This window comes from Trichomycterus rosablanca, chromosome 1 (assembly GCF_030014385.1).
Source record: "Trichomycterus rosablanca isolate fTriRos1 chromosome 1, fTriRos1.hap1, whole genome shotgun sequence".
NCBI lineage: Eukaryota > Metazoa > Chordata > Actinopteri > Siluriformes > Trichomycteridae > Trichomycterus > Trichomycterus rosablanca.
In genome coordinates, this window is record NC_085988.1 from 6,258,253 (window position 1) to 6,284,052 (window position 25,800).

The 25,800-nt window shown below is 42.8% G+C and overlaps 1 protein-coding gene across 1 annotated transcript in view; it reads right to left on the reverse strand.

Annotated features, from left to right (window-relative positions):
- LOC134316959 (NACHT, LRR and PYD domains-containing protein 12-like) overlaps positions 1 to 25,800 on the reverse strand; it is a 512,992-nt gene that overhangs the window by 173,422 nt on the left and 313,770 nt on the right. The window contains exons 11-12 of the mRNA XM_062997547.1: positions 9,614 to 9,787; positions 442 to 615 (exon numbers count right to left, since the gene is read on the reverse strand). Of these exons, the coding sequence (XP_062853617.1) occupies positions 442 to 615; positions 9,614 to 9,787 (348 nt within the window). The remainder of the gene's footprint in view (positions 1 to 441; positions 616 to 9,613; positions 9,788 to 25,800) is intronic.

A 25,800-nucleotide genomic window follows, 5' to 3' on the forward strand; every position in this document is an offset into this window, starting at 1 on the left:
CACATAGAGCAAAAAAAAAAAAAACACAATCAATACTTTAATTTACAAACACTAAACTTGATAAGTGGACGGCACTGTGGGTGTCAAACAGCAAAGTGTCCTGAGGACCTGGGTTTGATTCTAACCTCCTGTCACTCAAACTCAGGGTACTCTTGTCTTCTCTCTCTTCTAGTCTTTTAATAAACCAAAAGGTGGATTGGCACAGTAAGTAAATAAGTGAGTGACTACTGTACTGCATTGGATTGTTGGATTGGCACCCTCTTCAGGGGTTTATAAATAAAAAAATGATTAAACAATGTGTGAATGTCTATAGCAAAATATTCAAACCTTTTCCATTCAAACCTTCCATTCAAACCTAAATCCTCAGTTTCAGTCTCACTATTAGAGAAGATGAGTTAGTGAGGAGCAGCTCATGTGTGATTCTCAGAGAGATGATCTTACCTCAGTATCTCCAGTTTACAGTGAGGATTCTCCAGTACAGCACAGAGACGCTTCACTCCTGAATCTCCTAGTTTATTATCAGACATATGAAGGTCTCTCAGGTGTGAGGGGTTTGATTTTAGAGCTGAAGCCAGAGCAGAACAACCTTCATCTGATACACCACAATTATTCAACCTGCAGAGAGAACAATGATCCACTCTTCATTCTCTCAGTTCTAGAGGAACTTCATCATCTACAGAGTCACTACAGTCTACAATCAGTGTGGATGAATCTCTGTGAAACAGTAAAATCAACAAAGTACAAATAAAATAAGATGATGTGGCTGATCTCAGGTCTCTGGTTTCTTTTAGATATTTAACACTTCTTATTACTAGGTATAAAATGGTGATAATGAGGGTGTGGTTGTGTTTTGGTGCTGGTGTGAGGAGTGGAATGTGCTGCTGTGCAGCTATAAACCTTTTTGTGCTCATTTTCTGTTTTATTAAAAATGAAGTTTCTTGTGCTGACATGGTGGATCAGCAAACCAAAAAAAAAGTCCACTGGTCCAGAATTGTTCTAGTAACTTTATTTTGACCCCTTAACTAACTGCAAATGTTATTAGATACTTGTCTGTGTATCAGGGGCCAAAGTGAAGAATTTTTTCTATCACATTCAACCAGTGTTAAACTAGCTGTGACTGTTCTGGACAGTCTGTCTTCACTCTGAATATCGTAGTCCAATCAGCATCGAGTTGTGTTCCGTACAGTACTGCCCCTTTTGGGCGATTTCAGTCTGATTGAAAATCGCCTGGACTGCTCTGATAGACTCTCATATTAGTGCACTTTTTTCGAACTGTAGGCGCTGCAATACAATCTGAATGGTTTCCGGGTGGGGCTCGCACTTACGTCCCTGCGTCACACGTAACCTGGTGTAGCGATAACTGGATCAGCTAGCGATCTCGTCAACATGACCATTACCTCAAATCAGAGCAACTCCATCGTGTCATTAGGGCCACCCAGACCAAATTTAAACCAAAGCTAGTATCTACAAAGGGAGGAATCATATCAGTTACAAGTAAATTACAAGTAAGTAATGTAAGTTTTAAAAAGTAAATTGTCATTGCACTTATTGTATCTCCATAACTGTTTAATTTGACTTATTTATTCATTGCACATCAGCCTAGATGTTAATCTTTATTCTGGATCTGCTGCACCTAAAATAAAATGCTATCTGATGAAGACTGAAATAAATTGTTAATGTGGAGGCTTTACTTCATTTTATAACTGATGGTAAAGCTGGTCTCTCTCCATGTTTAAAGTTATTTGTGAGGGCAAACTGACAGATGACTTAAGATGTTAACTATACTGAAAAAAAAATGCTCCCATTTTTCATGAGATCTAAGACTTTGTCTATGTACACAAAATGCCTTTTCTCTCAAATATTGTTCACAAATTTGTGTAAATCTGTGTTAGTGAGTCAGTAAACCGCTCACCCACACGACGCCATACACTCAGTCTGCCTTCTGCCCTGTACAGTGAAAACTGGGAATCATCTGTGAAGAGAACACCTCTCCAACGTGCCAGACGCCATCGCATGTGAGCATTTGCCCACTCAAGTCGGTTACAACGACAAACTTCAGTCAGGTGGAGACCCCGATGAGGACGATGAGTATGCAGATGAGCTTCCCTGAGACGGTTTCTGACGGTTTGTGCAGAAATTCTTTGGTTATGCAAATCGATTGTTGAAGCAGCTGTCCGGGTGGCTGGTCTCAGGCGATCTTGGAGGTGAAGATGCTGGATGTGGAGGGTCCTGGGCTGGTGTGGTTACACGTGGTCTGCGGTTGTGAGGCCGGTTGGATGTACTGCCAAATTCTCTGTCAGCATGCCAATTGCACGCTCCCTAAAAACTTGCGACATCTGTGGCATTGTGCTGTGTGATAAAACTGCACATTTTAGAGTGGTTAGTCCTTTTATTGTGGCCAGCCTAAGGCACACCTGTGCAATAATCATGCTGTCTAATCAGCATCTTGATATGCCACACCTGTGAGGTGGATAGATTATCTCGGCAAAGGAGAAGTGCTCACAAATTTGTGAACAACATTTGAGAGAAAAGACATTTTGTGTACATAGACAAAGTCTGAGATCTTTGAGTTCAGCTCATGAAAAATGGGAGCAAAAACAAAAGTGTTGCGTTATTTTTGTTCAGTGTATTTATTTGTCCCCGAGAGATTTGGCAGGAGCCGCCTCTGCTGTTTATTAAAAGTTCATAAATTGTGTAAGACCTCCTGAGCAGTCAGCATATATTAGTGTTGTGAGTTTGTGTGCTCCTTCTATTATGTTCATTAGCATGTTTCGACAAATAGATCGCTGAGTGGAGTGGAGGTGTCTTCGTGGCGGCAGCAAATGGATCGTTTGATTTCTGGAATAACTGAGCATCATCCACCAATCAGAGCAGCACATCTGTGTACAGATTGGAGGACCTTATTGTTTAGAAGTGGTGGACTGTCAGTTGTCAGGCAGCCACTGATATTAATAGAAATGAACCCATTCACTAGTCCAGGTTTACTAGTGTACACTTCATTAATCTGCTTTTTATATGGTCACATTGATTAATGTTTTGTTCTGTGTGAACCCGTGTGAATGGTTGTGACTTTACAGTGTAGTCCTCATGAACTTTGTAAGTCTCTTATTCATTGTGGATATTTCTTTGTTTTAAAATGTAATTGTGTGTTATCTCCTGTTTATACCTCTGTGATCATTCTCTCATTCTTGTAAAAACTACACACGGTCGTCCCTGCCCCTGTACAACATCCTGTTTCATCCTTCTATAAACGTGTTCATCTGCAGTCATTACATCTCAGTGTCATCTTGTTCTTTTTTATATTTATTTATTTATTTTCTTTAAGCTCTGTACAATCCATTATTCCAGTTAGATCTCTCTTCACCACAGAACTCCATCACACCACACCCAATTTATGTTACAGCCTAACCCTAGATGGGTCATAACATTTGTAATATTTATCTGGTTTAGAGTTCATTATTAGAGATCATTGTTTTACTAAATGTATCTATAAATTTAATTCACCTCAGCAGACGTAACTTAACCCTCTATTGCATGATTTTTTTTTTTGCAAAGAAAAAATATTTCTCACAGTAAACAATGTTTTTGCAGTCTAGAAGCAGGGTTTGCTATGACTTTTTTTTCTGTCTGATGTGGAACAGGTGAAAAAAAAGTGTTGCATATATGCAACATCATGCAGTTTACAGAAAAGGATACTTTGTTGCATATACTGTATGCAACATTATGCAGTTACGGTATACCATACCATGTTGCACATATGCAACAATTCTCAGTAATGTGCCCTCTAAATTCTTCTAATGTAGTTTTATTTTTCCACAGAAGTAGAACACAAGTAACAACTTCAGAAACACAAGTAAAAACGTCTGCCAGCATTTTATTTTGTATGATATTCTATGAAACAACTTCTATCCTTATTCAGACACAGGTATTCCTCACACTTCATGCAAGCAACTAAAGAATACCCTTTACAGCTGCCTTGCTTGTTCCTACACCTTCCTCTTTTATTTCACCATTCTGGATAGTGGCCTACACCATCAGTAATTACATCATCAGGCAATGCTACCTAACTTTTTTGATGGAGGTAATTGCTGGTCATTATTTGCAGGCCTTCCTCGTTTGGCAATTTGTTTCTGTTTCTTGTTGTAGCAGAGAGACTGGCCAACTTCCAGCTTGAATTCTACCAAAGACATCAACTTTTTTTCATTTGGATTTTCGCCTCATAAGAAACCATACATTTACAATGCAGACATGCAACAAATGAGGGCGGCACGGTGGCTCGGTGGGTAGCACTGTTGCTTCACAGCAAGAAGGACCTTGCTCGATCCCCAGGTGGGGTGGTCCAGGTCCTTTCTGTGTGAAGTTTGCATGTTCTCCCCGTGTCCAAGTGGGTTTCCTCCGGGTGCTTAGTGTCCTCCCACAGTCCAAAGACATGCAAGTGAGGTGAATTGAAGATACAGAATTGTCCAGGACTGTGTTTGATGTAACCTTGTGAACTGATGAATCTTGTGTAATGAGTAACTACCGTTCCTGTCATGAATGTAACCAAAGTGTAAAACATGACGTTAAAATTCTAACAAACAAATCCAACAAATGAGTGAAAATTCTATAGTACCATTTTCTTACTTCTTGAGTGAATCCTATACAGGCCAATAATTGAATCAAGCAGATCCACTCCCCCCATATGCTTGTTGTATACATCAACAATTCTAGGGCATTTCCCGTGTTTTCTTGTTTTTTCTTCCTGCACCACCTTTTTACTCTCCCTACAGGTTCTGATCCATCCAAGTCTAAGAACAATGTTTCCACTAGATCCAATGTCTTGAGTGATTTGGTTGTAAATTTCCTGCCCTGTGTACAGTTTAAAGTTGTATGCGAACCAGCCCCGGTTCTGGACTGCTTTGCTTGGGGGGGCAGTAAAACCTAATGAGGGGGCATGTTGATAGTCATGTTTTTGAAGCCAGAAATATATTCAAGGCTTGATTTGTGCATGAATGATGACAGCCAAGCTATTGATACTGGCTTAAAGTGATGTATGAGGTAAAGAAATAAAAATGCATGTTTTCGAACTTAAACTTAAAACCCAATGATTAAAAAATACATGTTGATTATGTAAATGGAGAAAAAAGATTATCTAATTGTATTTCATTTTAATACGCCCCCTTAATTAAATTGCCATTACTAATAGAACAACTCTATTTCTTGAAAGGCTTTAATACAAATTTAAGTCAAAGCTGACAAATGTACCTACACACAGACTGAGAATATTCAAACGTGGAAATAGGAATGAGTGAGAATATTTATATTATTGGGAAATTAAAATATAAAGAAAACAAAAGAATACTAATTCTGTAAAAAAAAAAGGGGGGGGGATATTCGTCACATTTCTATTTTGAAAAAGAAAAAAATATGAAAGTACATAAAATAAGGAAAATTTTCCTATCTACTGCACTTAAATGGTAAAAAATCTGGTAAAGTATTGAAGTTTTTATTGATGTTATGAAACGTACTGGTACAATGCAGTATTTATGCACAGTAAACAAATTATGTAAAGACTATAAGTGCAAATGAACAACAGTAATCATATTTTCATTGAACACAACTATACACCTATATATTGTGGCAGTAACACTCCTGCCTTGCAACGAGAAGGTCATGTAAAAATAATGCCAAGTTAAAAATAACGTAACCAAACAAACTATATACAAAAAATGAAATCTCTATATGCACACTGTGGATACAATTATCTAAAACCTTTAGCTGAGCCTGTATTCTAAAATGAACTCAGAACAAAGAATTTACAGAAGCAGTCTTCTGTTTCTTTTAGCAAATAATCTGACAAACTCCTCCATATCAAGCCTATTGGTTATTGACTTTTCATGGCCCAGAATCACTAAATTTCTTTTTCTGTCATGCAGCATTGTGCGACGAAAGGGAGTAAGAACTCTTGACAGTGTAGAGAAAGAGCTTTCACATGATGCTGAGGATACACCTATCACCAGTGCGGTCACATAAAGAGAATGCAGGACAGGAAACGCTTCTTTATAGGCCTGAAGATAGTTGCACACTGTTGAAAGGTTTGCTGATCTTGTCAAGAATTTATTCTGCAACATAGGCTTTGCCACGTTTATTTCATTTCTCAGGATGTTTGTGTCAGTACCTATAAGTTGCTGTAGGGGCTCTAATATGGCCAGATCAAGAAAAAAGCTATCGTGAGGAAGGAGACCATTAACAGCTGTCATCAAATCCAGATTTCTTTTACAAAATCTGTTCTCCATTTCAGCAATGGCTCTGTCTAAAATTTCCAGAAGCAACCTCCTCAAAGATTGATTTGGTGTATTACATGAGTCACCAGGTCTGTGCCCTACACTGGAAAGCACCATGCTGTCAGTCAACTGTGTGTTCATAGTCCTTTTCCGCTTTGAAGGTGGACTCTCTGACATAGCCAGATCATTCAGGGATTCATCAGTACGTAGATCTTTTAAAGCACTCAGAGATGCACAGATGACCTCCCCAGCCTTACACAGGTCTACAGAATTGGCTTGCAAGATTGAATTGGCCGGCTTCAAAATGGCAAGAACTTTTAAAAGGAACTTTCCAATTTCAAAGAAATTATGTTTTCTCATCTGCATTAAGAGCCCTGATGCCTCTGTGCATAAATCCACAGGTGCATCAGAATCTTCAGACACATCAGACAGAACTTTAAAAATGACATCTTCATTCTGCACTAAGCAATTTGTCACATCAAAATGACTGGTCCACCGGATCTTTAGAAGCTTTTTGAGAGGGGGGGTGTCATAACGCCGAACCACATAATGTCGCTGGAAAAATGAATGAAGTGTGCTAGAAAGTGCAAAAAAGGATTTAGCACGCGAATCTGCTTGCATTGCATGGACCACTGTGAGATGTAGCTGGTGATTATAACAGTGAATGTAGGGAATTTCTCTACCAAGTTTTCTTTGAAGCAGTGTCCGCACTCCACCTTTCAACCCACTCATTACAGCTGCTCCATCATAGCACTGACTTATGATGTGATCAGAACAGTAACCTCCATCAGAGAGATGCTTTAGTATTTGATCAGTTATGTATTCAGCATCTAGCTGATCTAAGTCAAGTAATCCAATAAGATGCTCTTCTGGAACAGAATTACAGATGAACCTGATCATTAGGGAAAGGTTCTCTACATTACACCTGTCTCGGGTTCCATCACTCTTTATACAAAAGCCTGCTGTGTCTGCATTGTCATATTTGTGTTTAATCTCAATCAAAACCATCTTTGCTAGCGTGTCAATGATCTCATTTTGCATATCTTTCGATGTATATTTTGCATTCTGAGGAATATGTTTTGCTATATCTGCCAATTTAGGGTCTTTGGTTAAAGTATATTCAAAAAGCTTGATGAAAAGACCAGCTGATATGTCGTCATTTTGACTCGACTCCTGAGTTGACTCCTGGGTACCACGAAAAGGCAATTCATTTACAGCCAAAAACCGAACCACATCCGCTATGCTTCGAACATAGTAGCGGTTTTTCTCTGTCTGGGTTGGACCCAATAGACCAGTGATAGTGTCACCGCTTGACTCTCTCTGTTTCTTTTCTGCCCACAAAGCCATAGCTCGTACATGACTCTGACTGGATGCGTGCTTCTGAAAGCCTTTATCATTGTCAAGTGCCGCTTTCCAGTTTGTATAACCATGCTTTGTGAATGCTAAATCTCTATCATTTTTACCCTCAAATATACGACACAGAAAGCAAAAGCATGCATCAGTTCTTACAGAATACTCAAGCCATGGCCTGGATCGATACCAGCTCGGATTAAAAGCCCGTGCTGTGTGGCCAAAAGTTCGCTTCGGAAAAGCATTTAATACTGGCTGTGATGGCGAGGAATCGTTTAAACCATGAGCCGCGACGGGTTGCGCTGGGGAAAGAGCACAGTCAGCTAACGCTGGTGGTGTTTGACATGGTGTGGAGGAGCCCTCGGGTGCGACACTCACACGGTCAGTTGATTTTTTTGAGATCAAAAAACGATGCATTATAAGTGTTTCTACATTGTATATTTATTAAATGAAAAATGCACACAGAAAGACATCAATAAACTTAAGCCTGTGTTAGGAGAACCAAGTTAGCCTAACCGCTAACGGCTAATAAAATAATTTAAGCAACATCTATGTAAGAGGTAAGTAACATTAAAGCAACGAAAAACCACAGTTAAGCAAATATTACCATGTGGAAGTCAGTTTAAACTCAGAAGAGTGTTTACCAGTATACCTGCCTCTCGCTCACACTAACAGAACATATACTGCCGAACTGAACTGTTTGGGGCAGTCTGCCGATTTTTATATGACTCAAAGAGCCAATCAGGAATAAGCAAGGAAATATCTTCACACTGTAAAACAAAATGCATTTTTGTGATTGGTTCAGAGATAATTTTAAAAATAGCCATTGCTTGCATTGTGCTTGGGGGGGCAAAGACACAATTTGGGGGGGCAATGCCCCCCTCAGCCCCCCCCCACCCCCCCAGCGCCGGCCCTGATGCGAACCCACTCACTCCAGCAAGCACATACAGTTTGTAACCCCATTTGCAAATTCTTTTTTTTTTTTGGGTTGAGGAATTTTCAAACATTGCCTTATGCTTTCAAGCACTGGTCGTACACTTGACAATTTATCGTTTATTATGTCCCTGCTCACCTATGTTGAGAATATAGGTTGCGGGATAGATTGCAATCAGTCAAAATATTGCCTAAATTTTGAAAATTTATGTATATGTTTGATTTGATGAAACATGCATAATGTAGCATATTTGCAACAAATGCGTTTGACATTGAATTACCAGAACATGCATGATGTTGCAGATATGATACACAAATATTCTTGACTAACAGAGACACAAAACTCGTCCAATAACTTTGTAACTGAGTACAGATGTTCTCAAACCATTGTCAAATATGGTGTTATTTTTTGTTTTGTGGCACATATTCACGGGCACTCAAAATAATTTGCTGAACTAGCCAGAAGCACACACTTAACTGAAACATCACATCCGCAACTTTAGATGCCTGTAAAAAGTTTATGCATGGTCCATCAGACCCCCCCCCCCCCCCCCCCCCCCCCCCCCCACACACACACACACACACACACACACACACACACACAGATAGGGGTGGTGATCATGCTGATACACACCGTCACCTGTTTCAGGTTCTCCCGCCAATAGCAGTCGTGGAAAAAAATCAGATGTCACTGTTGCATATATGCAACAATATGCAATAAAGGGTTAAATCTGATAATTTAGTGATGAGTGGTGATTTTACATTATTATTGAACAGGAAGGTTCTAACATATTAAGGTTTTAAAACAAAACAGACATAAAGAATCCAACACTGTAAAATGTTCTGATCTGGTGTAATAGCAGTAAAACATGAATCAGAAGTAATTCCTCCTCTTAGACTGAAGGACTCAGTATTGTTACAGGTTTATTTTATAGATCATTTCCTCTCTTTATTTAGTAAAGACACAACTTCCATTCAAACCTAAATCCTCAGTTTCAGTCTCACTATTAGAGAAGATGAGTTAGTGAGGAGCAGCTCATGTGTGATTCTCAGAGAGATGATCTTACCTCAGTATCTCCAGTTTACAGTGAGGATTCTCCAGTACAGCACAGAGACGCTTCACTCCTGAATCTCCTAGATTATTATAAGACAGATGAAGGTCTCTCAGGTGTGAGGGGTTTGATCTCAGAGCTGAAGTCAGAGCAGAACAACCTTCATCTGATACACCACAATTCCACAACCTGCAGAGAGAACAATGATCCACTCTTCATTCTCTCAGTTCTAGAGGAACTTCATCATCTACAGAGTCACTACAGTCTACAATCAGTGTGGATGAATCTCTGTGACACATACAAATAAAATAAGAAGATGTGGCTGATCTCAGGTCTCTGGTTTCTTTTAGATCTTTTAGACACTTCTTATTACTAGGTATAAAATGGTAAAAATGAGGACGTGGTTGTGTTTTGGTGCTTGTGTGAGGGGTCTTATTTTCTGAGATTTGAACATTAACCCTCATCTTGTGTTAGCTTTCTGTTAACGGGTCGGTTTTGACCCGTGTCTTAAATTAGCCATAAAATACCCTCAAAAGAATTATTTAACATCCAATTTGTTTTTTACCTCTTGGTTACCTTGTTATGATTCCTTATCAATAAAAAAATGATTGTAATAGTTTTGGTGTTGCCCCCTGGGCCTCTTTTGACAGCTTACCCTTTATTTTCAATAAAAAAAAATAGTAAAATGAAACTCAAGAAAATAAATAAATAAATAAAAGGTTGTTATGTTACCTGACTATTACTGAGGGGTATTAGAACACATCTCTTAATTAAATTTGTTTTATTATTATTATTTTTTTTTAAATATTATTAACTGTAGTAACATCTATGGTGTTACGGGTCAATTTTTACCCATATAAACTGTATTTACTTCAAGAAACACAACCATTGGCCATCTCCTGGTCATTTGCTGGCAAGTGTAAGTGGCAGTCAGCTTGTCCAGGTTGTCCACTCCTTCATTTGTTTTTATTATGGTCACTTCCTAATTACACAGCTGCATCTTTGTGAAAAGTGGACATAAGCATCACACTTCGTTTTTCTTTTTGGACAATATGAAACAACAGTGGTGGTCTCTGTAAAAGCAAATTTTGAAGAAAGTGGAGCCCGGAAAGGGACAAATCGTTCATCTACTGTCACTTCTGGCCCTGGGTTTAACATCACTGGAAGAGCTGCACCCATCTCTCCCAGACATCCACATACAGAACAGCATAGCGATACAGATGAGCAGGTTTCTGAGGAGGAAGAGGATAAGTCTGATGAGGAGGGCATCGGTGCTGAAGCTGCTCCCGCTCCTGCTAAAACTTTCAAATCCAAAAGTGGTAATCTGTTGGAGCTCAGTACCTCCTTGTCAGATTTTGCTCTAGTATCCCTGTTGTCAAATCTGAGGACTTTTGATATCATTCAAAATGTCTGAAGTGACATTGTTGCCTGGAAAATATTTCTACCTGTCAACGAGTCACAGAGACTCAGTTGACAATCAGTGGCCTCACTGCTGGATCTGTACACTCATCCATGACATTCCACATGTCGCTGTGAACTTTTTTCCTTCATAATTTGTCATAGCAATGATTACATTTTTTTTTAGTGACAATGGCATAAACAGATCAAAACGTCTTGATGTCACTTATTTTCATCACAGCAAACCTTGTGATCCCAGGGGTCATTTTGCAGCAGCTGCCCTGCCATTTAAGGAGGTATTGAGATCCAACAGATGTTACCACTTTTGGATTTAATTGTTTTAGCAGGAGCGGGAGCAGCTCTGGCACCGGTGACCTCCTCATCAGATGTGTCTGTGTCTTCTGGTTGATACTCTACATCGTCTTCCTCCTCAAAAACCTGCTCATCTGTATTGCTATGCTGCTCTGTATCGTCCGCCTCATTTTTAGCAAAGATATGATCCAGAGTTTGTTTGTTCAGGGAAGGAGAGAACAAGCAAAGCGAGAAGCCCCTAACTAAAGCTTACAGAGTTGGTAGAGGAGCTTGCTGTCAGTGGGCTGCTGGCTGACAGTGTTAGTGAGCTGACAGTGTGTTTATGATTTTAGTTTCAGTTTTATTGTTTTATAATCTTTTTTTTTTTTTAAACCGAGCCTAACAACCCAAAGGTCATAATTTTCACCAGAGCATTTTATAATTTAGAGAAACTGATTTTTTTTTGTTTTATTTTGTTTAAACAGAGGTCCCTGACTAAGTCAAAAAGTCTTGATGCAATATGCATTTAAAACTTAAAATGGGTCGGTGCTGACCCCAACACAAGAGGAAGGTTTAATCCAGATGAGAAAACTTGTTTTGTCATACAATAGATTCAAGATTCAAAAACATCCTGTGTTAGAAACAAATATTTTTTTTATAGAATTGATTGTTTACACCTGTTAGCATCCTACACTTGCTCCCGAGAATGAGGCTGTTTGAAATCCTAGATGCCCTAATAAGATGTCTAATGAGGCATAAAAAATTTCAGCTCTATTTTGACTCAAGAACGAGTGAGCATCTGATGCTGCCTTAGTGGCAAAGGATATCCCAGCATTCAATGCGTCCCAACTTTTCTCACAGCAAAATAAAAAACATGGCGGATGGTGCAGTTATTTTCAAACATATATATAATATAAATTATTATTGATTTTAATGTTTCTATTTGCAAATCAGGCTTGTCAGCAAATTGAATCATTTTCGGTATACAGAGGGAGATGTTATATTGACATGCTAGTGCGCTGTGTCACCTCATCCCATTGATTTGAATGGCATGATGCTATGACCATGTTAGCTTAGCAAGCGAAACCCGATTTTATCTAAGTAGCGAGTTTGAATAACCGGACTTATAAGTCGTTATTAGAATCCTCTCTACTGAGGCAGCTGCCTGTGTAGACAGTAAGACAGCAAGGCAGCTCCCTAGGTTTCCAAACACACCCACAATGGTAGAATATTGTGGTTATGAAGGTTTTATTGTTGACTGTTTTCTTTATGGCTTCTTTCAGTTGAATGTACTGATAGTAAAAGTGATCTGGTTGGTTTGCTGCATTTTTCTTTAATGATGATGATCATCAGCAGCCATTACTGAATTACTGTACCAGACTGGTTCCTCCTCTCTGACTCCATTACTGAATTACTGTACCAGACTGGTTCCTCCTCTCTGTCTCCATTACTGAATTACTGTACCAGACTGGTTCCTCCTCTCTGTCTCCATTACTGAATTACTGTACCAGACTGGTTCCTCCTCTCTGTCTCCATTACTGAATTACTGTACCAGACTGGTTCCTCCTCTCTGACTCCATTACTGAATTACTGTACCAGACTGGTTCCTCTTCTCTGTCTCTATTACTGAATGACTGTACCAGACTGGTTCCTCCTCTCTGTCTCCATTACTGAATGACTGTACCAGACTGGTTCCTCCTCTCTGTCTCCATTACTGAATTACTGTACCAGACTGGTTCCTCCTCTCTGTCTCCATTACTGAATTACTGTACCAGACTGGTTCCTCCTCTCTGACTCCATTACTGAATTACTGTACCAGACTGGTTCCTCCTCTCTGTCTCCATTACTGAATTACTGTACCAGACTGGTTCCTCCTCTCTGTCTCCATTACTGAATTACTGTACCAGACTGGTTCCTCCTCTCTGACTCCATTACTGAATTACTGTACCAGACTGGTTCCTCCTCTCTGACTCCATTACTGAATTACTGTACCAGACTGGTTCCTCCTCTCTGTCTCCATTACTGAATTACTGTACCAGACTGGTTCCTCCTCTCTGACTCCATTACTGAATTACTGTACCAGACTGGTTCCTCCTCTCTGTCTCCATTACTGAATTACTGTACCAGACTGGTTCCTCCTCTCTGTCTCCATTACTGAATTACTGTACCAGACTGGTTCCTCCTCTCTGACTCCATTACTGAATGACTGTACCAGACTGGTTCCTCCTCTCTGACTCCATTACTGAATTACTGTACCAGACTGGTTCCTCCTCTCTGACTCCATTACTGAATTACTGTACCAGACTGGTTCCTCCTCTCTGACTCCATTACTGAATTACTGTACCAGACTGGTTCCTCCTCTCTGACTCCATTACTGAATTACTGTACCAGACTGGTTCCTCCTCTCTGTCTCCATTACTGAATTACTGTACCAGACTGGTTCCTCCTCTCTGACTCCATTACTGAATTACTGTACCAGACTGGTTCCTCTTCTCTGTCTCTATTACTGAATGACTGTACCAGACTGGTTCCTCCTCTCTGTCTCCATTACTGAATGACTGTACCAGACTGGTTCCTCCTCTCTGTCTCCATTACTGAATTACTGTACCAGACTGGTTCCTCCTCTCTGTCTCCATTACTGAATTACTGTACCAGACTGGTTCCTCCTCTCTGACTCCATTACTGAATTACTGTACCAGACTGGTTCCTCCTCTCTGCCTCCATTACTGAATTACTGTACCAGACTGGTTCCTCCTCTCTGACTCCATTACTGAATTACTGTACCAGACTGGTTCCTCCTCTCTGTCTCCATTACTGAATTACTGTACCAGACTGGTTCCTCCTCTCTGTCTCCATTACTGAATTACTGTACCAGACTGGTTCCTCCTCTCTGTCTCCATTACTGAATTACTGTACCAGACTGGTTCCTCCTCTCTGACTCCATTACTGAATTACTGTACCAGACTGGTTCCTCTTCTCTGTCTCTATTACTGAATGACTGTACCAGACTGGTTCCTCCTCTCTGTCTCCATTACTGAATGACTGTACCAGACTGGTTCCTCCTCTCTGTCTCCATTACTGAATTACTGTACCAGACTGGTTCCTCCTCTCTGTCTCCATTACTGAATTACTGTACCAGACTGGTTCCTCCTCTCTGTCTCCATTACTGAATTACTGTACCAGACTGGTTCCTCCTCTCTGTCTCCATAACTGAATGACTGTACCAGACTGGTTCCTCCTCTCTGTCTCCATTACTGAATTACTGTACCAGACTGGTTCCTCCTCTCTGTCTCCATTACTGAATTACTGTACCAGACTGGTTCCTCCTCTCTGTCTCCATAACTGAATGACTGTACCAGACTGGTTCCACCTCTCTGTCTCCATTACTGAATTACTGTACCAGACTGGTTCCTCCTCTCTGACTCTATTACTGAATGACTGTACCAGACTGGTTCCTCCTCTCTGACTCCATTACTGAATTACTGTACCAGACTGGTTCCTCTTCTCTGTCTCCATTACTGAATGACTGTACCAGACTGGTTCCTCCTCTCTGTCTCCATTACTGAATGACTGTACCAGACTGGTTCCTCCTCTCTGTCTCCATTACTGAATGACTGTACCAGACTGGTTCCTCCTCTCTGTCTCCATTACTGAATGACTGTACCAGACTGGTTCCTCCTCTCTGTCTCCATTACTGAATGACTGTACCAGACTGGTTCCTCCTCTCTGTCTCCATTACTGAATTACTGTACCAGACTGGTTCCTCCTCTCTGACTCCATTACTGAATCACTGTACCAGACTGGTTCCTCCTCTCTGTCTCCATTACTGAATGACTGTACCAGACTGGTTCCTCCTCTCTGTCTCCATTACTGAATGACTGTACCAGACTGGTTCCTCCTCTCTGTCTCCATTACTGAATGACTGTACCAGACTGGTTCCTCCTCTCTGTCTCCATTACTGAATGACTGTACCAGACTGGTTCCTCCTCTCTGTCTCCATTACTGAATGACTGTACCAGACTGGTTCCTCCTCTCTGTCTCCATTACTGAATTACTGTACCAGACTGGTTCCTCCTCTCTGACTCCATTACTGAATCACTGTACCAGACTGGTTCCTCCTCTCTGTCTCCATTACTGAATGACTGTACCAGACTGGTTCCTCCTCTCTGTCTCCATTACTGAATGACTGTACCAGACTGGTTCCTCCTCTCTGACTCTATTACTGAATGACTGTACCAGACTGGTTCCTCCTCTCTGACTCCATTACTGAATTACTGTACCAGACTGGTTCCTCCTCTCTGACTCCATTACTGAATCACTGTACCAGACTGGTTCCTCCTCTCTGTCTCCATTACTGAATGACTGTACCAGACTGGTTCCTCCTCTCTGTCTCCATTACTGAATGACTGTACCAGACTGGTTCCTCCTCTCTGTCTCCATTACTGAATGACTGTACCAGACTGGTTCCTCCTCTCTGTCTCCATTACTGAATGACTGTACCAGACTGGTTCCTCCTCTCTGTCTCCATTACTGAATTACTGTACCAGACTGATTCCTCCTCTCTGTCTCCATTACTGAATGACTGTACCAGACTGGTTCCTCCTCTCTGTCTCCATTACTGAATGACTGTACCAGACTGATTCCTCCTGTCTGTCTCCATTACTGAATGACTGTACCAGACTGGTTCCTCCTCTCTGTCTCCATTACTGAATGACTGTAACAGACTGGTTCCTCCTCTCTTTCTCCATTACTGAATGACTGTACCAGACTGGTTCCTCCTCTCTGTCCCCATTACTGAATGACTGTACCAGACTGGGTCCTCCTCTCTGTCCCCATTACTGAATGACTGTACCAGACTGGTTCCGCCTCTCTGTCTCCATTACTGAATTACTGTACCAGACTGGTTCCTCCTCTCTGACTCCATTACTGAATGACTGTACCAGACTGGTTCCGCCTCTCTGTCTCCATTACTGAATGACTGTACCAGACTGGTTCCTCCTCTCTGTCCCCATTACTGAATGACTGTACCAGACTGGGTCCTCCTCTCTGTCCCCATTACTGAATGACTGTACCAGACTGGTTCCGCCTCTCTGTCTCCATTACTGAATGACTGTACCAGACTGGTTCCTCCTCTCTGTCTCCATTACTGAATGACTGTACCAGACTGGTTCCTCCTCTCTGACTCCATTACTGAATTACTGTACCAGACTGGTTCCTCCTCTCTGACTCCATTACTGAATGACTGTACCAGACTGGTTCCTCCTCTCTGACTCCATTACTGAATGACTGTACCAGACTGGTTCCTCCTCTCTGACTCCATTACTGAATGACTGTACCAGACTGGTTCCTCCTCTCTGTCTCCATTACTGAATGACTGTACCAGACTGGTTCCTCCTCTCTGTCCCCATTACTGAATGACTGTACCAGACTGGTTCCTCCTCTCTGTCCCCATTACTGAATGACTGTACCAGACTGGGTCCTCCTCTCTGTCCCCATTACTGAATGACTGTACCAGACTGGTTCCGCCTCTCTGTCTCCATTACTGAATGACTGTACCACACTGGTTCCTCCTCTCTGTCTCCATTACTGAATGACTGTACCAGACTGGTTCCTCCTCTCTGACTCCATTACTGAATTACTGTACCAGACTGGTTCCTCCTCTCTGACTCCATTACTGAATGACTGTACCAGACTGGTTCCGCCTCTCTGTCTCCATTACTGAATGACTGTACCATACTGGTTCCTCCTCTCTGACTGCATTACTGAATTACTGTACCAGACTGGTTCCTCCTCTCTGTCTCCATTACTGAATTACTGTACCAGACTGGTTCCTCCTCTCTGTCTCCATTACTGAATGACTGTACCAGACAGGTTCCTCCTCTCTGATTCCATTACTGAATTACTGTACCAGACTGGTTAATCCTCTCTGTCTCCATAACTGAATGACTGTACCAGACTGGTTCCTCCTCTCTGACTCCATTACTGAATTACTGTACCAGACTGGTTCCTCCTCTCTGCCTCCATTACTGAATTACTGTACCAGACTGGTTCCTCCTCTCTGACTCCATTACTGAATTACTGTACCAGACTGGTTCCTCCTCTCTGTCTCCATTACTGAATTACTGTACCAGACTGGTTCCTCCTCTCTGTCTCCATTACTGAATTACTGTACCAGACTGGTTCCTCCTCTCTGTCTCCATTACTGAATTACTGTACCAGACTGGTTCCTCCTCTCTGACTCCATTACTGAATTACTGTACCAGACTGGTTCCTCTTCTCTGTCTCTATTACTGAATGACTGTACCAGACTGGTTCCTCCTCTCTGTCTCCATTACTGAATGACTGTACCAGACTGGTTCCTCCTCTCTGTCTCCATTACTGAATTACTGTACCAGACTGGTTCCTCCTCTCTGTCTCCATTACTGAATTACTGTACCAGACTGGTTCCTCCTCTCTGTCTCCATTACTGAATTACTGTACCAGACTGGTTCCTCCTCTCTGTCTCCATAACTGAATGACTGTACCAGACTGGTTCCTCCTCTCTGTCTCCATTACTGAATTACTGTACCAGACTGGTTCCTCCTCTCTGTCTCCATTACTGAATTACTGTACCAGACTGGTTCCTCCTCTCTGTCTCCATAACTGAATGACTGTACCAGACTGGTTCCACCTCTCTGTCTCCATTACTGAATTACTGTACCAGACTGGTTCCTCCTCTCTGACTCTATTACTGAATGACTGTACCAGACTGGTTCCTCCTCTCTGACTCCATTACTGAATTACTGTACCAGACTGGTTCCTCTTCTCTGTCTCCATTACTGAATGACTGTACCAGACTGGTTCCTCCTCTCTGTCTCCATTACTGAATGACTGTACCAGACTGGTTCCTCCTCTCTGTCTCCATTACTGAATGACTGTACCAGACTGGTTCCTCCTCTCTGTCTCCATTACTGAATGACTGTACCAGACTGGTTCCTCCTCTCTGTCTCCATTACTGAATGACTGTACCAGACTGGTTCCTCCTCTCTGTCTCCATTACTGAATTACTGTACCAGACTGGTTCCTCCTCTCTGACTCCATTACTGAATCACTGTACCAGACTGGTTCCTCCTCTCTGTCTCCATTACTGAATGACTGTACCAGACTGGTTCCTCCTCTCTGTCTCCATTACTGAATGACTGTACCAGACTGGTTCCTCCTCTCTGTCTCCATTACTGAATGACTGTACCAGACTGGTTCCTCCTCTCTGTCTCCATTACTGAATGACTGTACCAGACTGGTTCCTCCTCTCTGTCTCCATTACTGAATGACTGTACCAGACTGGTTCCTCCTCTCTGTCTCCATTACTGAATTACTGTACCAGACTGGTTCCTCCTCTCTGACTCCATTACTGAATCACTGTACCAGACTGGTTCCTCCTCTCTGTCTCCATTACTGAATGACTGTACCAGACTGGTTCCTCCTCTCTGTCTCCATTACTGAATGACTGTACCAGACTGGTTCCTCCTCTCTGACTCTATTACTGAATGACTGTACCAGACTGGTTCCTCCTCTCTGACTCCATTACTGAATTACTGTACCAGACTGGTTCCTCCTCTCTGACTCCATTACTGAATCACTGTACCAGACTGGTTCCTCCTCTCTGTCTCCATTACTGAATGACTGTACCAGACTGGTTCCTCCTCTCTGTCTCCATTACTGAATGACTGTACCAGACTGGTTCCTCCTCTCTGTCTCCATTACTGAATGACTGTACCAGACTGGTTCCTCCTCTCTGTCTCCATTACTGAATGACTGTACCAGACTGGTTCCTCCTCTCTGTCTCCATTACTGAATTACTGTACCAGACTGATTCCTCCTCTCTGTCTCCATTACTGAATGACTGTACCAGACTGGTTCCTCCTCTCTGTCTCCATTACTGAATGACTGTACCAGACTGATTCCTCCTGTCTGTCTCCATTACTGAATGACTGTACCAGACTGGTTCCTCCTCTCTGTCTCCATTACTGAATGACTGTAACAGACTGGTTCCTCCTCTCTTTCTCCATTACTGAATGACTGTACCAGACTGGTTCCTCCTCTCTGTCCCCATTACTGAATGACTGTACCAGACTGGGTCCTCCTCTCTGTCCCCATTACTGAATGACTGTACCAGACTGGTTCCGCCTCTCTGTCTCCATTACTGAATTACTGTACCAGACTGGTTCCTCCTCTCTGACTCCATTACTGAATGACTGTACCAGACTGGTTCCGCCTCTCTGTCTCCATTACTGAATGACTGTACCAGACTGGTTCCTCCTCTCTGTCCCCATTACTGAATGACTGTACCAGACTGGGTCCTCCTCTCTGTCCCCATTACTGAATGACTGTACCAGACTGGTTCCGCCTCTCTGTCTCCATTACTGAATGTTTGTACCAGACTGGTTCCTCCTCTCTGTCTCCATTACTGAATGACTGTACCAGACTGGTTCCTCCTCTCTGACTCCATTACTGAATTACTGTACCAGACTGGTTCCTCCTCTCTGACTCCATTACTGAATGACTGTACCAGACTGGTTCCTCCTCTCTGACTCCATTACTGAATGACTGTACCAGACTGGTTCCTCCTCTCTGACTCCATTACTGAATGACTGTACCAGACTGGTTCCTCCTCTCTGTCTCCATTACTGAATGACTGTACCAGACTGGTTCCTCCTCTCTGTCCCCATTACTGAATGACTGTACCAGACTGGTTCCTCCTCTCTGTCCCCATTACTGAATGACTGTACCAGACTGGGTCCTCCTCTCTGTCCCCATTACTGAATGACTGTACCAGACTGGTTCCGCCTCTCTGTCTCCATTACTGAATGACTGTACCACACTGGTTCCTCCTCTCTGTCTCCATTACTGAATGACTGTACCAGACTGGTTCCTCCTCTCTGACTCCATTACTGAATTACTGTACCAGACTGGTTCCTCCTCTCTGACTCCATTACTGAATGACTGTACCAGACTGGTTCCGCCTCTCTGTCTCCATTACTGAATGACTGTACCATACTGGTTCCTCCTCTCTGACTGCATTACTGAATTACTGTACCAGACTGGTTCCTCCTCTCTGTCTCCATTACTGAATTACTGTACCAGACTGGTTCCTCCTCTCTGTCTCCATTACTGAATGACTGTACCAGACAGGTTCCTCCTCTCTGATTCCATTACTGAATTACTGTACCAGACTGGTTAATCCTCTCTGTCTCCATAACTGAATGACTGTACCAGACTGGTTCCGCCTCTCTGTCTCCATTACTGAATGACTGTACCAGACTGGTTCCTCCTCTCTGTCCCCATTACTGAATGACTGTACCAGACTGGTTCCTCCTCTCTGTCTCCATTACTGAATGACTGTACCAGATTGATTCCTCTTCTCTGTCTCCATTACTGAATGACTTTGCCAGACTGGTTCCTCCTCTCTGACTCCATTACTGAATGACTGTACCAGACTGGTTCCTCCTCTCTGTCTCCATTACTGAATTACTGTAATAGACTGGTTAATCCTCTCTGTCTCCATAACTGAATGACTGTACCAGACTGGTTCCTCCTCTCTGTCTCCATTACTGAATGACTGTACCAGACTGGTTCCTCCTCTCTGTCTCCATTACTGAATGACTGTACCAGACTGGTTCCTCCTTTCTGTCTCCATTACTGAATGACTGTACCAGACTGTTTCCTCCTCTCTGTATTTATTACTGAATGACTGTACCAGACAGGTTCCTCCTCTCTGTCTCCATTACTGAATGACTGTACCAGACTGGTTCCTCCTCTCTTTCTCTATTACTGAATGACTGTACCAGATTGGTTCCTACTCTCTGTCTCCATTACTGAATGACTGTACCAGACTGGTTCCTCCTCTCTGTCTCCATTACTGAATGACTGTACTGGACAGGTTCCTCCTCTCTGTCTCCATTACTGAATGACTGTACCAGACTGGTTCCTCCTCTCTGTCTCCATTACTGAATGACTGTACCAGACTGGTTCCTCCTCTCTGTCTCCATTACTGAATTACTGTACCAGACTGGTTCCTCCTCTCTGTCTCCATTACTGAATTACTGTACCAGACTGGTTCCTCCTCTCTGTCTCCATTACTGAATTACTGTACCAGACTGGTTCCTCCTCTCTGTCTCCATTACTGAATTACTGTACCAGACTGGTTCCTCCTCTCTGTCCCCATTACTGAATGACTGTACCAGACTGGTTCCGCCTCTCTGTCTCCATTACTGAATGACTGTACCACACTGGTTCCTCCTCTCTGTCTCCATTACTGAATGACTGTACCAGACTGGTTCCTCCTCTCTGACTCCATTACTGAATTACTGTACCAGACTGGTTCCTCCTCTCTGTCTCCATTACTGAATGACTGTACCAGACTGGTTCCTCCTCTCTGACTCCATTACTGAATTACTGTACCAGACTGGTTCCTCCTCTCTGACTCCATTACTGAATGACTGTACCAGACTGGTTCCTCCTCTCTGACTCCATTACTGAATGACTGTACCAGACTGGTTCCTCCTCTCTGTCTCCATTACTGAATGACTGTACCAGACTGGTTCCTCCTCTCTGTCTCCATTACTGAATGACTGTACCAGACTGGTTCCTCCTCTCTGACTCCATTACTGAATTACTGTACCAGACTGGTTCCTCCTCTCTGACTCCATTACTGAATGACTGTACCAGACTGGTTCCTCCTCTCTGACTCCATTACTGAATGACTGTACCAGACTGGTTCCTCCTCTCTGACTCCATTACTGAATGACTGTACCAGACTGGTTCCTCCTCTCTGTCTCCATTACTGAATGACTGTACCAGACTGGTTCCTCCTCTCTGTCCCCATTACTGAATGACTGTACCAGACTGGTTCCTCCTCTCTGTCCCCATTACTGAATGACTGTACCAGACTGGGTCCTCCTCTCTGTCCCCATTACTGAATGACTGTACCAGACTGGTTCCGCCTCTCTGTCTCCATTACTGAATGACTGTACCACACTGGTTCCTCCTCTCTGTCTCCATTACTGAATGACTGTACCAGACTGGTTCCTCCTCTCTGACTCCATTACTGAATTACTGTACCAGACTGGTTCCTCCTCTCTGACTCCATTACTGAATGACTGTACCAGACTGGTTCCGCCTCTCTGTCTCCATTACTGAATGACTGTACCATACTGGTTCCTCCTCTCTGACTGCATTACTGAATTACTGTACCAGACTGGTTCCTCCTCTCTGTCTCCATTACTGAATTACTGTACCAGACTGGTTCCTCCTCTCTGTCTCCATTACTGAATGACTGTACCAGACAGGTTCCTCCTCTCTGATTCCATTACTGAATTACTGTACCAGACTGGTTAATCCTCTCTGTCTCCATAACTGAATGACTGTACCAGACTGGTTCCGCCTCTCTGTCTCCATTACTGAATGACTGTACCAGACTGGTTCCTCCTCTCTGTCCCCATTACTGAATGACTGTACCAGACTGGTTCCTCCTCTCTGTCTCCATTACTGAATGACTGTACCAGATTGATTCCTCTTCTCTGTCTCCATTACTGAATGACTTTGCCAGACTGGTTCCTCCTCTCTGACTCCATTACTGAATTACTGTAATAGACTGGTTAATCCTCTCTGTCTCCATAACTGAATGACTGTACCAGACTGGTTCCTCCTCTCTGTCTCCATTACTGAATGACTGTACCAGATTGATTCCTCTTCTCTGTCTCCATTACTGAATGACTTTGCCAGACTGGTTCCTCCTCTCTGTCTCCATTACTGAATTACTGTAATAGACTGGTTAATCCTCTCTGTCTCCATAACTGAATGACTGTACCAGACTGGTTCCTCCTCTCTGTCTCCATTACTGAATGACTGTACCAGACTGGTTCCTCCTCTCTGTCTCCATTACTGAATGACTGTACCAGACTGGTTCCTCCTTTCTGTCTCCATTACTGAATGACTGTACCAGACTGTTTCCTCCTCTCTGTATTTATTACTGAATGACTGTACCAGACAGGTTCCTCCTCTCTGTCTCCATTACTGAATGACTGTACCAGACTGGTTCCTCCTCTCTTTCTCTATTACTGAATGACTGTACCAGATTGGTTCCTACTCTCTGTCTCCATTACTGAATGACTGTACCAGACTGGTTCCTCCTCTCTGTCTCCATTACTGAATGACTGTACTGGACAGGTTCCTCCTCTCTGTCTCCATTACTGAATGACTGTACCAGACTGGTTCCTCCTCTCTGTCTCCATTACTGAATGACTGTACCAGACTGGTTCCTCCTCTCTGTCTCCATTACTGAATTACTGTACCAGACTGGTTCCTCCTCTCTGTCTCCATTACTGAATTACTGTACCAGACTGGTTCCTCCTCTCTGTCTCCATTACTGAATTACTGTACCAGACTGGTTCCTCCTCTCTGTCTCCATTACTGAATTACTGTACCAGACTGGTTCCTCCTCTCTGTCTCCATTACTGAATTACTGTACCAGACTGGTTCCTCCTCTCTGTCCCCATTACTGAATGACTGTACCAGACTGGTTCCGCCTCTCTGTCTCCATTACTGAATGACTGTACCACACTGGTTCCTCCTCTCTGTCTCCATTACTGAATGACTGTACCAGACTGGTTCCTCCTCTCTGACTCCATTACTGAATGACTGTACCATACTGGTTCCTCCTCTCTGACTGCATTACTGAATTACTGTACCAGACTGGTTCCTCCTCTCTGTCTCCATTACTGAATTACTGTACCAGACTGGTTCCTCCTCTCTGTCTCCATTACTGAATGACTGTACCAGACAGGTTCCTCCTCTCTGATTACATTACTGAATTACTGTACCAGACTGGTTAATCCTCTCTGTCTCCATAACTGAATGACTGTACCAGACTGGTTCCGCCTCTCTGTCTCCATTACTGAATGACTGTACCAGACTGGTTCCTCCTCTCTGTCCCCATTACTGAATGACTGTACCAGACTGGTTCCTCCTCTCTGTCTCCATTACTGAATGACTGTACCAGATTGATTCCTCTTCTCTGTCTCCATTACTGAATGACTTTGCCAGACTGGTTCCTCCTCTCTGACTCCATTACTGAATGACTGTACCAGACTGGTTCCTCCTCTCTGTCTCCATTACTGAATTACTGTAATAGACTGGTTAATCCTCTCTGTCTCCATAACTGAATGACTGTACCAGACTGGTTCCTCCTCTCTGTCTCCATTACTGAATGACTGTACCAGACTGGTTCCTCCTCTCTGTCTCCATTACTGAATGACTGTACCAGACTGGTTCCTCCTTTCTGTCTCCATTACTGAATGACTGTACCAGACTGTTTCCTCCTCTCTGTATTTATTACTGAATGACTGTACCAGACAGGTTCCTCCTCTCTGTCTCCATTACTGAATGACTGTACCAGACTGGTTCCTCCTCTCTTTCTCTATTACTGAATGACTGTACCAGATTGGTTCCTACTCTCTGTCTCCATTACTGAATGACTGTACCAGACTGGTTCCTCCTCTCTGTCTCCATTACTGAATGACTGTACTGGACAGGTTCCTCCTCTCTGTCTCCATTACTGAATGACTGTACCAGACTGGTTCCTCCTCTCTGTCTCCATTACTGAATGACTGTACCAGACTGGTTCCTCCTCTCTGTCTCCATTACTGAATTACTGTACCAGACTGGTTCCTCCTCTCTGTCTCCATTACTGAATTACTGTACCAGACTGGTTCCTCCTCTCTGTCTCCATTACTGAATTACTGTACCAGACTGGTTCCTCCTCTCTGTCTCCATTACTGAATTACTGTACCAGACTGGTTCCTCCTCTCTGTCTCCATTACTGAATTACTGTACCAGACTGGTTCCTCCTCTCTGTCTCCATTACTGAATTACTGTACCAGACTGGTTCCTCCTCTCTGACTCCATTACTGAATTACTGTACCAGACTGGTTCCTCCTCTCTGTCTCCATTACTGAATGACTGTACCAGACTGGTTCCTCCTATCTGTATTCATTACTGAATGACTGTACCAGACTGGTTCCTCCTCTCTGTCTCCATTACTGAATGACTGTACCAGACTGGTTCCTCCTCTCTGTCTCCATTACTGAATGACTGTACCAGACTAGTTCCTCCTCTCTTTATTTATTACTGAATGACTGTACCACACTGGTTCCTCCTCTCTGTCTCTATTACTGAATGACTGTACCAGACTGGTTCCTCCTCTCTGTATTTATTACTAAATGACTGTACAAGAGTGGTTCCTCCTCTCTGTCTCCATAACTGAATGACTGTACCAGACTGGTTCCGCCTCTCTGTCTCCATTACTGAATGACTGTACCAGACTGGTTCCTCCTCTCTGTCCCCATTACTGAATGACTGTACCAGACTGGTTCCTCCTCTCTGTCTCCATTACTGAATGACTGTACCAGATTGATTCCTCTTCTCTGTCTCCATTACTGAATGACTTTGCCAGACTGGTTCCTCCTCTCTGACTC